Raw genomic sequence first — 18,209 nt, 5'->3', positions numbered from 1 at the left:
CTATGGGGCACATGGTACAGCTCATATGGTGTCCTCAATGTCCTTTAAGAGCTACGTTGGTTTGATAAAAGTCCATGAGTGTCACTTTCCCTCTCTTATCATGCACATCACAAAATTTCAAGAGCCTTTGCCTTTTGCTTTGCTTTGTGAATCTCATTCCATTCATAAAATCCATCTTACATTTGAACTGTCTCTTTCAAAATAGCAGTCTAACTTCTAGTATCTCAATCATGCTAAATCTTTTTTGTTTGAAAATCACTGTCAACTGAAAAAACACTTTTTTGAGTGTTCCCTCATCCTGTTTGATTGGTGTGTAGTGTGGTGTGGTTAGAACTGGTATTGCTATTGCTATTGCTATTGCTATCATCCCTTCCCTAAAGGAAGGGCCTTTCACAGTTTCACCTTACAAGTGACTCACTTTGACCTGATATTTATAACTGCACAACGTGACATGTTAGTTACCATGCAATGCATGGTAGTTTTTTTTTTTTTGTTTTTTGGTTTTGTTAATCCAGCCAGAGCTAACTAGTCCCACAGAAACAAAGACATTATAGTAAATGAGCCCATCAACATCTGTATTCAGGTAGCTGCTTGTCAAAAGGAAAATGCACATGATAATAGTCCAAATCATGTTCATTGCATTTGAGGGACATATCAAAACACCTGATGCTATCAATGTCCGGTTTTAAAGATGGAGAATAAAAGAGATATTTATACAATTAATCACTCTAAGTTTAAAATTCAGAGTTCAGAATGGGAGCAAGTGTCCCTTTTTTTTCAAATGAATTGGCATCCTCAATGAAACTAAAAGCATTAGTGCCTACAAGTTTTGAAAGTTTAAAACTCAGAAGGCTGTAAGTGACCAAAATTTTATGCATATGGGGAAATGGAACCGAAATGTCAAATGGACCACATCCCACTTTCTAAAGGATGGGGGTGGTATTTTCAAACATTAATTTTTTTGAGTTTGCCTTGGTTTGGTTCAACAGATATTGGGACGAGAGAAATGAAAAAGGAAAAAGTGTTTTTATATCGTTTGGTTGGTTAGGAAGACAAGTAGAAAAGAAAAAAAAATAATGTAGGATTAAAAAAAATCTCCTTTATTTATGTTTTTATTTCTTGCTTTCACTTTTTAATTACAAATTTATTACATTATTTTTAATTTGTATTTTTTTAAGATGTGTATATCAAATACTAAAATTTTCCTTTTGTTGTTGCATGTTGGGTCATGTACAGTTTTTTTTATAGCAGGAAATAGGCTTGAAGTAAGATGATAATTTTATAATAAAAAATGAAAACAAAAAATGGAAACACAAGTAAACAATAAGGGTGTGTTTTGCAGTAAGAGAAAAAGATGAGAAATAGGATGAATAAAAATTAAAAAGAGAGAAATAGAATGAATGAAAATAGGTGAAAGATAAAGTAGAATACAAGTGTTAGGTTTAAGATAAATAGAGACATCTAGTTTTGGGGAAATATACAAGAAATAGGAAAAAAAAATATTTTTTAACAAATAATCAATTGTTAGTTGTAAACAATCAATTTTTTAAGAAACACAAACAAAACTTAAATTCAGTTTCATTTTTTAGGGATAAATTCAGTTTCTTAGGTACTATTGATGTTGTTATCCAACCATAATTGGAGTTTTGGCTTGATAATTATATTAACATTTAATAAAATTATTCATTAAACATATCATGGAAATAAAACTCTAATTTTAATTAAAGAACATCACTAATAACACCCGAATAATTGTATGTAAGTTTTGTTGAAAAAAAAAATCGATTATCATATAAAATAATCAATTGTCACCAAATGTGATATAAATTGAAAATAAAAACTAAAATAATTTAGAAATTATTTTATTTTTTAATTTAGAAGATAAAAAAGATATATTAATTTTGAAAAATATTTTAAAAAATTATTCTTATTAAGCATGTTTTTATTTTTCATTTTTTTAAAAAGAAAATAAATAGTTCCTACCTCTGTGTAGTCAATTAATCAATTATTAATTACCTGAACTATATATAAATGAGTTGAGGTTACTAACTCTTGTACACTTTTGATTGAAGAAAAATAATAAGCCAGCTATAAAGTATGGAGCAAGGAAATTACTCATTGCTTATCAGCAGCAGCTATAATCAGAAGAAACAAATCATTCAATTGCCGTGGTGGGTACTAAAGTATAAATCAATAACCACTGCTAATGGAAGTTACTAATGCCCCTTTAAAATTTTGGATCTATCAATTTCAATCTACATCATGCATCCCTTTGTCGTGGAGGGTGAATTTCTGTTCATGACTAGACTTTTTATAGAGACTGTAGATGCTTCTCTATCTCAAAGGCATAATGTTCCGGTCCTTAATTCATAAATGTTCTTTTCTCATAAAGCTTGATTTATATTATTAACAACCCCACCTTCCATTCCATGACATATTATATGCTTTTTCAATTACAACCCATTCTTATCACTTTCCCCACAAAAACTTGTTCATGCTTTTTCCAAAGTGCTTGAGTGATTCAGTTCTCTCAACATTGATCTTCTGGGTTTCTTGCTGTCCCTCTACTTCCTTTTGAATCGGTTATCCCTTTCCCCACAAAACAATTTTCCTTCAAAAACATATACACCGTGTACCAGTTGTTCTCAACCTTAGCGGTTCTATTATTAGTTATTAGTTGTGCTTGTGCCTAAGACATCGTGCACATACTATGTTAACAGTTTCTGGTATTTATGGCAGATTGTATTTTAGTTCTTTGTGCGTGTGTGCCACTGGTTTAATTATTAAGAGTAATTTTTTTGAAGATGACGAATAAATAAGACAATACATGTTATATATGAAAGACTGGACTTTAACTTTGACATAATAATAGTTAAAAATAAATTATATAATTTGAGAAAATAATTCTTTAAAAATAACTCTACTAGATACTAATTGTGAAAGGCAATTACTCTGTATTAATACAATATTAATGTCATGCATCAAAGATGATAATTTTATATTCGTTTTCTTCGAAAAAACTAATTGAAGGTCGACGAATTAACTAAAAGTTTAAAAGTTGACTCGTTAGTTAAGAACTCAAGATTAAAAAGTTAGTTAATAAAACTAAAAAGCTGACTAGTAAGTGGTAAGTAAAAATTGAAAGTTAAAAAACTAAGTTATTAAATTATAAATATTTAATAAAATTAAGTATTAAAATAATTGAAAAGTGCAAAATTACATAAAAATAATAAAATCATAATTTATTTTAAAAAAATAATAAGAAAATTTTAAGGATAAAAAAATGAAAGAAAATATAAAAAATTAAAAAATAAAAACTAACATCTTAAAAAATATTACTTTAGGTCATATTTAAAAAAATATTAAAAATTATTAAAAAAACTTATTTATCGAGTAGTCAAATCTAATAAAAAAATTAAAAATTAACTAAAATGTATTCCGGAATCCAACCATCAATTACATTAATAGCATGCTTGATGTTATTTTTAAAAGAAAATATATATTTAATTAATAATAAACTATTAAATTCTTAATGACTAAATTTAATGTAAGTAATGAAAATGAACTTTAAAATTTCAAGTAAACGAATTGATTTTTGACAAAAGCCAGATGCATTTGTTCCATCAATTTTAATTAACGTCAAAATGATTCAATCTTATACTTTGGCGAATTACAAATTAATAAGACGATCGAATCATAATTTGTTTACTTTAAATGTACAAGGATTGAAAAGTGGCCATTTACTTAATATGAAAGATGTACGATTTTATTATCTTAAGAACATATCTGATTTTTTATTTTTTTAAGAAAAGACCATATCTGATTATAGTCTGGACATATTCGTCCTATAATAATACCACAATAAAGTTTGGAGACTTTTTTTATCCTCGAATTGTTGAAGATTATTTTAAGATTGATAAAAACTAGATAAAACATTAAAGTCAAATTCTGAAAGTACATTACTTTTGAGCATTATATATAACAGAAGTGAAATGATAATTTAACATTTTAGCAAAATTTAGCTGGTCACATACAAGAATGATAAGTTCTACTTTCTCTAATTTCCTATCGATTTTAGAGGAACAAAAGTAACTTTCATAATATATAAAAACAACACCAAACATTCAAATCATTAAATGCACAATTAATACATTGTATGCTCATATTTAAAAGAGATGTCCTTAAATATTGAAGGTCTCCCATGTCTCGTAAGAAGGTAAGTAAAAATAGGGAGAATGAAACATTCAATTCAATGATATTATCTACTTTAAAAATGAATTAACTCCAATCCAAATTCCATGTCTTACATTCATTCTAAATACTTTATAATATATTGTTTGAAAAGAAAAGACTGATCAAATTTAACTTAATATAAATTAAATTATAATTTTTTTAAAAGCAATATATTCTCATCTCTCCTAGATGGGAACTAAAAACTTTCATAACCTATTAAAGAAATCTAATTTAACTGATTAAATATGATGTCTAAATTATTATAAATCTTTCTGTGTCCATCTTTGATTATGTAAATAATAAGAAAAAATTTCACAAGCTAATCTTCAAATACAATTATATTAAATCACTAAATCAAGTAGCCAACTGTTCGTTATTTTCGGGCCATATGTAAACATATTAATTATACAAGTTTATCTAGCAACTAAAATGTCTTAAAATTAACATGAGGTACCTTTGATTCTTTTCTTACCTTTAAGAAAATAAAATTAGCAAATAGTTCAACTGTCATTGGTGTATAGTGTAGATCACAAGTTTGTACGTGCCTAAGTGCCTTATTCTTTTTCATTTTTAGGTCCTTAGATAAGAGCTGCAAAATCAGCTAGATGATGTGCGTGTTGGTTCAAAACTTACGATAATAATGCTCATTTTTGTTTGTTGGATCTTGTAGGGCATAGGGACCATGGTTGGGACCTTTACTTTTCTGTCCTCTCTAATGTTACCACCCTAATCAGCACAAAATCTGTACTACCTGCATATTCAGTCGTACCATTTTACCGTATGTTGCTTCGTTTTTTCATGTTCATATACATTTATGAAGGCTCTTGCTAAATACACCTCTCCATGTCTACTAAGTAAGCCCCCTTTCTCTTAATTCAAATTGTTATTACTCATTATACCCGACACCCCCAACTATTGTGTTCGTCCCAGAGCCTTGTTAGACCGTTCAGGGTTTAACCTTCTTTCTATGCTCTTTTCCTCTGATGTATCACCGCAAAAGCCATGATAACTCTCACCAGAATCTATCGAACCGAACCACCACCATCACCAATTGTTCTGTTAGATTCAAGTTTTAGTCAGATCTGATTTTTATTTGATGTGAAACACGGTATTACATTAAGAAGGTTTAAAGAATAATAAAGATGGGCGAAGATGGGGGTTCATAATTAGGTTTAAATATAATATAATGATAGGGTGTAAAAGGGTTCTAAAGAATAACACAACTGTGGGGAGTGTATTTCATAAAATAAAAAAATAGTGGGGGTGTAAATAAAGGGTAACAAGTAATAATAATTTTGATTAAAAGAAAGGGGGGGCTTGCTTAGGAAATAAGGATGCGTATTTAGTAAGAGCCATTTATGAATTATGACTAAGCCTAGTTCGAATGCATTGTAATGGGCTAGGCTGAACCCAATGAATTTGGACGTATTATTTGCAAGCCCGATTCAACCAATCCTATGATGACAGCTTACTATTTTTCGCTGAATGATATTTTGTAAAGGTGTATAGTTCAATTAAAGAAATGCTACTATTTTTGAATCAACGTCAATTTATTGACTTAAATATAAAAAAAAAATCCTATTTAGTATTTTTTTCATTTTCATCCCAGTAAAAAGAATTCTTAATTTTATTCCTGATAAAATATATTTGTTTTATTTTTTATCCTTAAAGTATTTTAGATAATGTTTTTTCCACTTGAAAATGGTCCAGTGGGAAGCACGCACCGTGTAGGCTACGCTGGTGCGTTATTAACGGATAGTAAGCCAACGAAAATTTAATAACGAAATTCCAAGTGTCCCATACCGTATTTGATACCAAGAGGAATGTTAGTGGCCGTCATCTCTGACAATCATCCTCAATTTTTTTTCTATTATTAGTTAACTTACGTTTTAGTCGTTTTCTCTTTTTATTTTTAAAAAAACAAAAAACAAAGAGTTATATTATATGGGCCCAATTTATAGAGTTGTTGGTCTTATTCTAATTTTCTGTCACCTAAAAATGAAATCTGCACAAAAAAGAAAGACCAGAAAATAAAATTGCATTAAAACAGTTATAGGTTATTCGGATTAAGGAAAAAAAAGTTAAAAAGAAGTGAAAGAGAGAAAAAATAAATTTTCTTTCTAATTATTTTATTGGATAAAAAGAAGAAAATAAATTTATATTAAACGATCCTTAAAATCCTGCAATATGATAAGATATAATATTGTACTTTGTCATCGAATAAGAAACCATCTTCTCCCTGTTTACTTTGCATAGTTGAGAAAATTTAGATGCAAGATCCCACAATACTTTTCTTTCTCTCTCTCTCATTTCCAACGACTCCAAACAAGACTTTTGAAATTTTTTATTTATTAAAACAAAGAACTTAATCATTATAATTTTTTAAACTTATCTTTTAATATAAATAAAACGATTAAAAAGCTCAAGTTTTATATGTACCAAAATTTATTTTATGTGTTTGAGTTTCCGTTCTTGAAAATGTGATAATTTTTACATATACTTTTTTCTCATAATTCATGTGTGTTTTTCATTTTGTAACACATATCTTGTAAACGTATATATTAAATCAAATCAATACAGTTTAAAAATTATAAATCACTTATGTTTTCATTCATAATTCTAAATATTTGGAGAAAAGAAAAAAAGAAGAAAGAAATGAGTTTTACTCCTCGTATTTTTCCTTCCTTTCCATTAATTTTTTTAAAATGAAATGAGATAAAATTAAAACAACTTCTTCTCTCCTTTAGGTTTTTCCAATCAAATACATCCTATAAAGAATGCATATTGTTTGGTTAGGCTAGCACAAACAAATTAAAATTGATAACACTCATCTGTTTATCTAATAAATATTAATAGGGATCACTAATAAGGAAATAAATACTATATATGTATAGCAAGAATGAGGAGGGCATGTTCCTCTACTTGACGTGGTAAGTGTTCCTACTCGTAGCTGGTTATTTAATTTAGAAGACAAGAGAAATGGAGTAAAGAAGGCAAACACATCAATATTTTATTGTTGTGATGATCACTGTCCATCCCAAAATGGAGGAGCTTGTATAAAAGTATTTAATTGCATCTGATTCAACCCCTCGTTTTGTGTAGATATACATCTTTGATGCCATCGCCATTAGATGTGTTGCAGAAACGGTACGATGGAAAAGTCAAGTAGTGATAAGAACAATTAGAAAGAGAGGGAAGACAAGAGACAATAGTCCTTAATTACTACTAATTAGAAGAGTAGTTGGTTTGAATTTGGAGGATGGCTTGTCTCTGTCTTTCCTTAGCATAGACTACAATATTCCAAAGTCCCCACAACACCTAACGTGTATCACTCTCTAGTCTTTTCTTTGCAAGCAAGATCATAGAGGCCATCTATGCCTCTTATTTTATTTGAGGATCAAAACCCACTCACCAAAGCAATTCAAGTCATAAGGGGAAGTTGGCATGGCATTTTGGCCCCTTCATCGACTCCTATATTCTATGCATTTTAGATAAGCTTTTAATTTTTAAAATGATTCAAGTGCCACTTGTTTTATTCCACATTTCGTTCACAAAAAATTCCAACTGATAGATCATGTGTTAGACAAACCACTTACTATGATACACCATTCGCTTCTTTTATTTATTGATTTACATTACACTGTACAAATTAAGAATTTTTTTCATGTTTACATTAAAATTATTTTTTGTTCTTTGTATATTTTTAAAAATATATTTCAAAATAATAATTAATATTGATTTGAAAAATTATAAGTAAAAATGAAATGGAAACCCATGTGCTGCAGCTCATGCCGTAGAAGACACGAACTAAAATAAACACAAGGAATGGCCATAAGCAAGTAATATACACATTTTAATTTAAAGTAAACGGCATCTAAATTCTAAGGTACGATTTGGACTTTCGGAAAATCAGAGCAGAAACCTACCTCTCTTTTCATTAGTCACTTCACATAATGACCAAAACACCCTCATTCTCTCCAGATGTCAACATATTACAATGTCCAATTTTGTCTTTTAAATGGACTATTGTTTTACATAATAGAGATAAATGAAGGAAATACATAACGGTGTGGATCAGGTGACACGCAACACAACTCAAGACTGGGTCATACATAGCGTAGCTTCATAAATGGCCCAAACCAAAACAGAGGTCTATGACTATTCTTTTGTTTTATGTTCACACAAGAATTAGAGGCATGTTGCATGCGATTAATCCACACGCGCAGCATTTATTCAACCTATGTTTTTTTTCTCAAAAAAAATTTGATGAGTTGAATTTCGAGAATTCATTAGAAGGGCCAAGACAAACCTGACAATTAAATGATCGCTTACATATATACACTTATAGATTATCTAATAATAAAATTTTCACATAAATTATAAAAATCAAACCTATATTTTTTTTAGGTATGAGTTCATTTCTTACCATTATATCAACCATTGTTCGCCTCAACCTATGTATATAAGTATTGTTCTCTATCTTGTTATAAATACCCCAAACCACCCATCACTTCCTTCCAACTCATACAAACAATTCTAACATACTTTTCTTTCTTTTTTTTCCCCTCTTTAAAAGTCTGGCTTTTGGTCCTTTGATTCCCAACTTCACTTGTCACATATCATATTATGAAGCTCACAGGTTTCCTGCAAGCGGTGACTCTTGCTTTGGTGTTAGCCACCGTCTCTGCATCAGATCCTGATCCTCTTCAAGACCTCTGTGTCGCAGACCTTGCTTCAGGTTCTATTCTCACATCACACTTTTCTCTTTTCCTTTGATCTTGATGATGCACACTTTCATGCATACTTCCACTTTTCCCCTTAATCATTAGATTTCATCCTTTCTATTTCATTATTCTTTAATCCAACTCACTCTCTTAAACCTACCAACTACTTTAATTCTGCTTTTTAATGACTAAAAAAGTTTAATCATATAGTACAGGACCCCCACCATATAATTAACTTTTCTCCCCCCCTCCCCTGTATGGCTGTAATTGAAACACCACCACATAAACACTGTACTTTTCCAATTCAAATAAACTTATTACCAAATCCCACGAATCATTGCATATTTTTGTAGCATGATTTGTACACTAAACTTTTAATTCAGAGATAATTCAACGGGTGAATTTTTCTTAGAATTTAATAGACAGAACAAAATCCTTTTAACATCTGAAATAATAAAAAATCATCTTCAATTTAATTTATGTTTGAAGTAATTATTATAAAAATTAATAAGATTATGTTACATAATAATTTATAATTGAATGATAACGCTATTACTACATATTCTAATTTTTTTTATGCAATTATTTCTGATTGTTGGTGGGTTGTAAATTGTGATGGTACCAACAGCGGTTAAAGTGAATGGATTCACATGCAAAGATGCTGCCAAGGTAAATGCGAGTGATTTCTTCTCAGACATACTAGCCAAACCAGGTGCCACAAACAACACCTATGGCTCCCTAGTGACTGGAGCCAACGTTCAGAAAATCCCAGGACTCAACACCCTTGGCGTGTCTTTATCACGCATTGACTATGCCCCAGGTGGCATCAACCCACCTCACACGCACCCACGTGCCACCGAGGTAGTGTTTGTGCTTGAAGGAACACTAGATGTTGGGTTCATAACCACAGCCAACGTGCTCATATCAAAGAGCATAAGCAAGGGTGAAATATTTGTGTTCCCAAAAGGGTTGGTTCACTTCCAAAAGAACAATGGAAAGGAACAAGCTTCAGTGATTGCAGCATTCAACAGTCAATTGCCTGGCACACAGTCCATTGCTCTAACGTTGTTTGCAGCGACGCCACCGGTTCCAGACAATGTGTTAACCAAGGCGTTCCAGGTGGGTACCAAGGAGGTTGAGAAAATTAAGTCTAGGCTTGCTCCTAAGAAATAATTAATACTAATGTGGGATGTGGTTGTAATGTCTCTCTCATTGTTCTTACTTCTTACACCTTCCTCTCTTGTCCTTGTTCTTGTTGCTTTACAATTCATGTTTGTTGGGAACTCATAAATTCAAAGATTTGGAATGAGAGTATAAAATGGAGCATATTCATTTCTTTGATGATTGGAATTTGAAATTAGATGCTTGCTTCCTTGCATGCTTCTTCGTTTTGTTAATTAAATGCGCTATTAGTGGTTCTGTCCTGTGTTGACTTCTTAATAGTTACTATGAATGTATGCTCCACAAATTTGCATACTGTTCTCCCGTCAAATTGTGAAATGTGAATGGAGATACACTTTCCTCTCTTAACTGTATTTGAGCAACAACAAATGTACACTTATTCTTTTAGGTGTATAAGCGGAAAAAAAAAGAGATAAAGAGAAAAATAAAATAATGTAATGAAAATAAATATAGAGAAAAGTAAATCTATGATAAGTATTTTTCATTCTTCTTTTTTCCTTGTCTAGGTAACTATCTATCATCTATTTAAGTTCATTGAATTTGAAATTACAGAAACTTCCTACCAAGCCTTTGATATGAAAAAAATTAATTATATTATTGGTATAATACTTTACTACAAATTTTTTTATTATAATTACTTTTTTTACTGCATCATTCATTTTTATTTCACACCTCTTTGTTTTTATTCTATAAATATAATTACTTAAAATTAATGTCATTTTAGCACAGATTCGGATAGTTTTATCTTTCTTGTTATATAAAATACTATTGTGTCTGCGCATAGCAACCCATATGAGTTATTTAAACCATGTAGACTGTTTATTAAATCCCATATGTTATGTAGCTAATGCACATAAAATGTCATAAAGTCGTACTAGAAGATGATATTCTATTGTTAAAGATTCGTTATCGCTTTCACTTCTCCAATTATCTTTGAAAAGGCAACAAAAGCTGGTGACCTAAGTATGGGACAATTTTAATTATATACTATAAGGTCATAAACTGGCCATGAACATCCCCCTGGAAGGTGCAAATTACTACAAAATAAACTAACTAATGTCAGGTCACCAACCCAAATTCATCTGACTGGCATATTCCCTCGTGGGCCAGCATTAGCAATATAACCCCGTATCTTTTCTCCAATTACAAGACGGACTTGCTAAAAAAAAAGTTATTTATTTGATTGAGCAAATTACATGTGCAATTCATCATCCAACAAAATTTTCAAGCTTTACAATATATATAAAATGACCACTAAATTTTGTTTCCTAATTTCTCTGGACTTTTCCATATATACGCATAATCGGAGCCACATTGCAACTTGCAAGGGATCACCAATGTAATATTTCGCGCGAACTCCGATCCAAAATATTAATATTATATATATTTTTAAAAACATAATATTATCTCCTGAATTTTTAAATTATATTTTGTGCAAATTCAATAGCAATCTTATTTTTTTTTAAAAAAATCTATTTAAACATTATATTTTGTCAAATTTTAGTTATTATACCATCAGTTTTTATCTCCTGAATTTTTAAATTATAAAATCAATAATAATTTTATCATTTTGTAAAAAAACTTATCTGAACATTATATTTTATTAATCTTAGTTATTATATAATTGATTTTTATTTTTCTCGAGCTTTGTTAAACTTTATTTTTCAAATGAAAAGAGTTTTTGTTTTTCAAAATATCATTAGACTGACAAAAAATGTTATAATTTATAAATTTTAGAAGCGTAAATCAGCAAAATAAAGGTTGAAAGACATTATGCCACATAAATCTAAAATAATTAAGTTAATTATTAATATAAGTAACGTATTGGAATATTAATGTGTAAATATTTTGTATACAAATTAGTGATATATATTTATTAGATGAATATTCTTTTTTATGATTCACTTTCCTATTATCCGAGTCTAAGTCGCCCCTGGTTACAGTAATTATTAGAAAAACTAATGATCCTAATAAATTGTGAAAACAAATCATTATCCATATAAAAATGCAAGCCTTTCATTTTAAATTATTTCTTATTTAAGGTCATATATTAATATATATATATATATATATATATATATATGCCCTAAAAATATTATTGTTTCTTTTTATTTATTATTGAACATAAATTAAGAAAATTTAATAAATTCCTATTTTTTTATTAAAATTATTTATAATTTCTTAATATGTTTTCCCCTCTCTTATTTTTTTCGGCATTCATACATTATTATGTCTCTCTCCTTTTTCATAAGCATATAATTTAAAAAAAATAATTAATGTCATTTTAGAATTTGAAAATGACAAATAAATAATTGTTTTTAAAGCGACACTTACAGATAAAAAAAATGAAGATAACAAAAATTATTTATTACTTTTAAAAAACAAAATGATTTATATTTATTTTTTAAGTGATTAAAAGTATTTATAAGAAATACTTAATACTAATATTTAATACTTATAATATCTTTAAGCAGGATATTCTTAATAAAGTTTTGGAAGAAAAGGAAATAAAGGTAGAAAACAATGCCATTTAACATGCTCCTAGTTAGTTCCCATGTTTCATTTTGTTGCAAATGAATCATCATTGCTGTAGACGAGAACAGGTCTATAAAGTGTGTAAATAGCTAGTTAGTTATACATTACATATCTACATCACCTTACATCAGGGTACTTAATAACAAGAGTTAAATATTGAACAAGGAATGCAAATTTCTTGCTTCCTTCACTTTCTGATTTAGAAAAAATTAATATGGTTTGGTATTATTTCCAAAGTGTTAAGTGTTGGATTTATGTGCTGCGGCAAGTTCAACAGATAAGATGAAAGATGATTTTCCCTGCTTCCCTTATGTAACGTACGTCTCCCTTCATGAGCTTTCTGCTAATCAGCATGCTAATACCCTCCTCAGATTCATGTCCATCACGTCCAAACATCTGGTTCAGCAATGTTTCTGGAACCCCAAAACCATCATGCGTAATGCTGCAAAAAATAACAAAAGCAAACATAAGGATTTAGAAATTACGTATATAATCTCAAAGCGGCATGTATCAAGCATAGGAAGGTATCATCCAAAAGATTAATTCAAACAACCCCTCCATGCATACATTCTTGTTTGTCTTTATTTGACCAATGTGAGTGTATAATGTAAAAAGAGAAAATAGTCTATGCATGGACAATATAGAACAGTTACACTGTTATCCAATTACAAAATATCATGTATGATAAGTTTATTAACTTTACAATTGTATGATTTAATAGGAACTCTTGTTGATAAATGCTCAAAATACCACACAAATGGCAACTAATAATAAATAAAAAAAACTAGAAGCAACACATTCACAGATATCATACCCATCAATGATGCTGTCAAGATCTGAGTCATCCAGAATTTTGCTAAGCTGGTGTTGACACTGCGTGCTCATTTGCAGAAATTGTTTTTGTTCAGCTCCCAACTCAGTACCCTCTAACAATTTCCGGGAGAACATAATCCCATATAAAGGATTCCGGATTTGCCTTTTCAAATAATTTAAATCTTTCAGTCTTTTCATTGCAGTTTGCTCAGATAGGAGCTGAATGTGTAATGCCTGTTGCAGCTCTGGACTAGCTAGTTGCAAGAAGCAGAAGACACCAGTGACTGCACCACAGAAAGAAGACATTCTACATGCTTTCCATCGCGAGTAAAGAAACCAATAGGAACCTTCTCTGTTTCCAAACCAGCCATGGCTGTATTAAGTACAATGCTAAAATTAACAACAGCTTCATGATTCCTTAGGCGACAACCAGCTATCTGGGTCCCGAAAATCTCTCCTAAAAGCATTTTATCCATCACCTCCTCTCGCTTCCATCCGGTTAATTTTGCCATAGCTGAATTCCATTCACAACACCAACCAAATTCATCTGTGCTAAATAATGGAGGGATCGATGGGTTTGGGTTCTGTACAATTGCCTTGTAGTCACCTTCAATTCGGGGGAATTTTTCCATCATTGTTTTCTGAGCAGTTATACCTTGTGCCACAAAACAAACTCCCACAATATTATCTTGAAGATCCCTGCTTGCACAAGCATTAACTACCAAGCTGGCAGGACCAGAATCAATCTTGAAATCATATGTGTTGATCTCAAATTGGACATTTCTCTCTTCCTCTTCCTCACCTAATCATATTGTAGAATAACAAATCAATTAAGTAGAGAAATATGGAAAGCTAGGATAAAGTATTATCTTTTGCAATGTTCCATTCCTTCCCAAGTCTTTTAAAATTGAATAAAACTTGGAAGCTGTTATTCTTTATTAATCAAATATTTATGGATGGTTGTAGAGAACATGGGATCCTCAAAATCTAAATACTTATTACACTCATTTCAAAGTTTGCTCATGAATGCTAGAATAAGAATAAGATGGTGATAGGAAAAAAAGGCATACCCTGCAATGCCATGTGCAACATCTTCTTGACTCTATCTACTGAAAAATCCTCTACAAGTGTGAGAAAATGCTTTCCCATAGCTTCATCACTTGGAAGACCTGTCAACTCAGCAATTTTGGTGTTCCATCCATTGACCATCCCATTAACATCAACTGCCAAAACTGGCACTGTTGCTGTTTCAATTAACCTTACCATCTCATTTGTCACTGCCTCCAGTCCTTGCGTTTCTTCAATGTTCAAACAACCAAGCCTTGAATTGGGAGCATATGTGGCTATCTTCATGCTCTCTGTCTCTTTGAACGCATCTCTCAGTATTAAATGCAATGAATGAATGGCATCCGTTTCATAGACCTTCCAGAGTAAGCTCCTGTTCTTGACAACTTCAAGGAAAGCCTTGAATGATGGATCTTGGATGCATCCTCCTACCATCATCCCTTTCACCAGGTTCATGCTTTGCACCGTCGCATCGGATTTCTGCAGCCGTGTGAGACCAAAACCAGAAAACTATATCTTTGGAAGTTATTCTGGCAGATGTCATTCCACATGCAATATCACCAAGAGCAGCAGCCCCAGGGAAGCCTGCATCAGACAAGCTATCTGTAAAAAAACCTGTGGAATCCCTATGGCACTGAGAGAGCCACAAAGCTATCTCTCTTATCTGAGATTCACTTGGCGTTACCCCTAATCTCCACACCTTGTTTTTATATAACAGGGTCGCTCCATCACACTTGACAAGATCCATCATATTAGGACTCTGTGAAACAATGGCTAGGGGCTCATCTCGCGTCAGCACATCAAACAAGTGTGTTTGAGTTCGCAGGATGTTCTTCTCAACAATCTGATACTCAATCTCTAGCTCTTTGCCCACACGTGGATGACAAATACTTGAGCCAGAAATTGACACGCATACCTAAGAGGGAAAGGAACAACAAGACCGACTTAAGGCCCAAGCAATCCAAACAAGAGCTTTACACCCCCAAAAAAAAAGGCTTCAAATTTTTTTTTAAGTACTAATATACCTCAAAAAAAAATTATTGTAAAATTATATTTGAAAATAAATTTTAATAATTTTTTTTTTAGTACTAATATACCTCAATAAATTTTTTTTTAGTACTAATATACCTCAAAAAATAAATTTGCTTTAGGCCTCTCAAGTCCTTGAACCGCCCCTGAGGAACAAACTTGGGAGTAGTGTGATGGCAAACTACTAAACCCCATAGCTCATACTACTCTTGTGTGGCTGCTGAACAGCAGCATCATCAGAACTATTCCCATCTTCATCATTGTCATTGATCACAACTGCCAATACCAAGGAAGCACTAGAATTCATGTTCACCATGAATTGCAAGTGGCAACTATGAGCAGCCCTCAAGGTTGATCCATACAAAGCTAAATCAAATGGAATTTTTTTGTCTTGAATCACCTTCACATTCTTTGCACAACAATCAACTATCATACGCACCTTGTTCTCCATAAAGAAAAGCGCGTCGCATGGGGAATATCAGTGGCTGGGTAGTGCAACCCCAGATATGGCTCTAGGCCTGGCCTTTTCACCTCAGCAATCACTTCCCCATGATCATCGTCATGGAATTTATAAGCCATCACTCTGTCATAACCTGTGAGCTCAAAAACCTCTTGAACCATTGTGTTACATAGTGTTTCCATGTTCACAGTAGCCAAGGATTGCAATCTAGTTGTTGCTTTTGCTGCAAGCTTGTAGTAGGATTGCAGGGAACCGGATGCAGTCATGGGAACTTCAGGAGGCTGGACCGACTCAAAATCGATGATTGTGCTACCGGTAACAAGATGGATAATTGCGTAAAAGGGATTCCCAAAGGTCTTGCAATGGACTAGAATGGTGTTATGAAGTGAAAGATCCCCAAATCCAAGTACCTTGTGAATAGAAGCAATACTTGGGGCAGTGAAAATAGTCCTTATGTAAGTGCCAATGTCAAGAGCAGGGTGGTCATCAACACTGGGGACAGCATGACTAGCCATGGTGAGCATTTCAGGTGCATTCTCACTGTAAGCGATGACCTTATATGTTTTCTCATCTAAGACCAACAAGCACCCAAATGGCTGAATAAGCTTGCCTTTCTGCATCTGATGGAGGTAAGCAGTTGTTGCTGCTCTATCAGACTTTGGTTCATGCTCTCCACTGACAGTGCCTCCTCCTGTACCAGCTGGAGACATTTTCACTGAATTCGAGTAGTCAAAAGAACTACCTGATTCCTCAAATGTTGCATGCGGTTTTGCATCTAAACTTGTCTGAGATATCCTCCTAGCACTGGGTCTTGATGATCTAGATCTGCCCAGAATTGTTGCTGGATGATTGGCTAAGCCTTGAGGAGGACATTGTCACTTCAACTGCACTTGAAACCACAAGCATAGAATCACTGACTCTCTCTCACAACAAAGAATGGAATCCGTTTGCTCTAATACAGATTCAAAGCTACATACCTGTTTGGATACAAGTCGGAAGTGCGTTTGAGAGCTTCTCTACGGGAAATATAGAACTTTTTCCAGTGCTCTCACACTTTTAGACTTGTATCCTAACAGGCCCAGAGTATGGTCCTAAGTTAATTGACATCATCCTTACTCATTGTCACAATTGAAGAAGAGAAAGTGGATTTTTCAACACATGAATGACAAAACTTTGAAAGGATTTCAGTAAGCAATGATAATTAATGATCCAATCATATCCTGTTGTACTACTCTATCCAAAGATCAAACAACAACAACAATAATAATAATAATAATAATATTAAGAATCTTTATCATTAATCTTCCGCTGTTATCTGATGCATGTGGTAAGAGGCTATAAATTCTCCAGAGGAACTCATGAGCATGCTCTCAACTATATACACTTTTTCAGCAAAACAACTACTTTTTTTTTTTTGCAATTTGATTTTCATTTTTCCCACTTTAATTTTCAGGAACAGTGATTGGTACGGGACCTTAATTGACCAGGAAACGACAGAAACATCATGCCGAGTACGTAAACAAGAATTATCATTTGCCAAAAAGAGTACATACATGCATACATCAGAAACGTTAAGGAAAGCAAATATATGAGTATAAGGGGTAGTGATAATCCAAACCCACCCAAAAGAAGAAAGAATCAGTTGAAGCAAGGAGAAAGAAAATGCAGAAAGGGAAAACCCACCTTGAAAGGGGAAATTGTGATGAGCAGAGAGAAAGGTAAGGTTTTTATTAGAAGCAGCTTGGGAATAAAAAATCCCAGCTAGCCACTTGACTGTTACAGCTGCATCTATATGTCTGGTTGTGATGAAGCACAAAATCTTTGGGATTGGAATTTGGAACAAAGTTAAGGCCTAAGTGGAAACTAGGAAGTTGGAACTAAGACATTGCCATGCCATAATAATAATTTAATGCTACCCTTTCTCTCTCCCTTTCTTTCTTTCTGGTGCTTACTTATATTTAAGTATTATTATTCAATCATTATAGAATATTATAACATTAGTATTTGTTAGGCGCAAGTGTACCAAATGTCCAACTAATAAAGTTTTAGAAATCTGAGTGTCGAATTTTACAGGAATTTTGTGTTGCATTTATCTTTGATACTTTTTAATTTATAAGAAAAAAAATAATAAAAGAGGGGTAGAAGAAAGAATAGGGAACAATAATAGG

At 32.0% G+C, this 18,209-nt stretch overlaps 1 protein-coding gene and 1 pseudogene across 1 annotated transcript; one reads left to right on the top strand and one right to left on the bottom strand.

Moving 5' to 3' along the window:
- The first annotated feature begins 8,724 nt into the window (after window positions 1-8,724).
- LOC114407505 (rhicadhesin receptor-like) lies at window positions 8,725-10,376 on the top strand. The gene is made up of 2 exons (XM_028370622.1): window positions 8,725-8,971; window positions 9,586-10,376. Exons 1-2 carry the CDS (start codon window positions 8,860-8,862, stop codon window positions 10,128-10,130), a joined length of 657 nt encoding a protein of 218 aa, XP_028226423.1. The 5' UTR covers window positions 8,725-8,859; the 3' UTR covers window positions 10,131-10,376.
- A 2,271-nt stretch (window positions 10,377-12,647) lies between these two features.
- On the bottom strand, window positions 12,648-17,718 carry LOC114407504 (annotated as a pseudogene).
- Window positions 17,719-18,209: the final 491 nt, after the last annotated feature.

Source organism: Glycine soja, chromosome 3 (assembly GCF_004193775.1).
Source record: "Glycine soja cultivar W05 chromosome 3, ASM419377v2, whole genome shotgun sequence".
Classification (NCBI taxonomy): Eukaryota; Viridiplantae; Streptophyta; class Magnoliopsida; order Fabales; family Fabaceae; genus Glycine; species Glycine soja.
The sequence above is the reverse complement of the archived record's forward strand: the minus strand, read 5'-3'. Positions and strand labels throughout refer to the sequence as shown.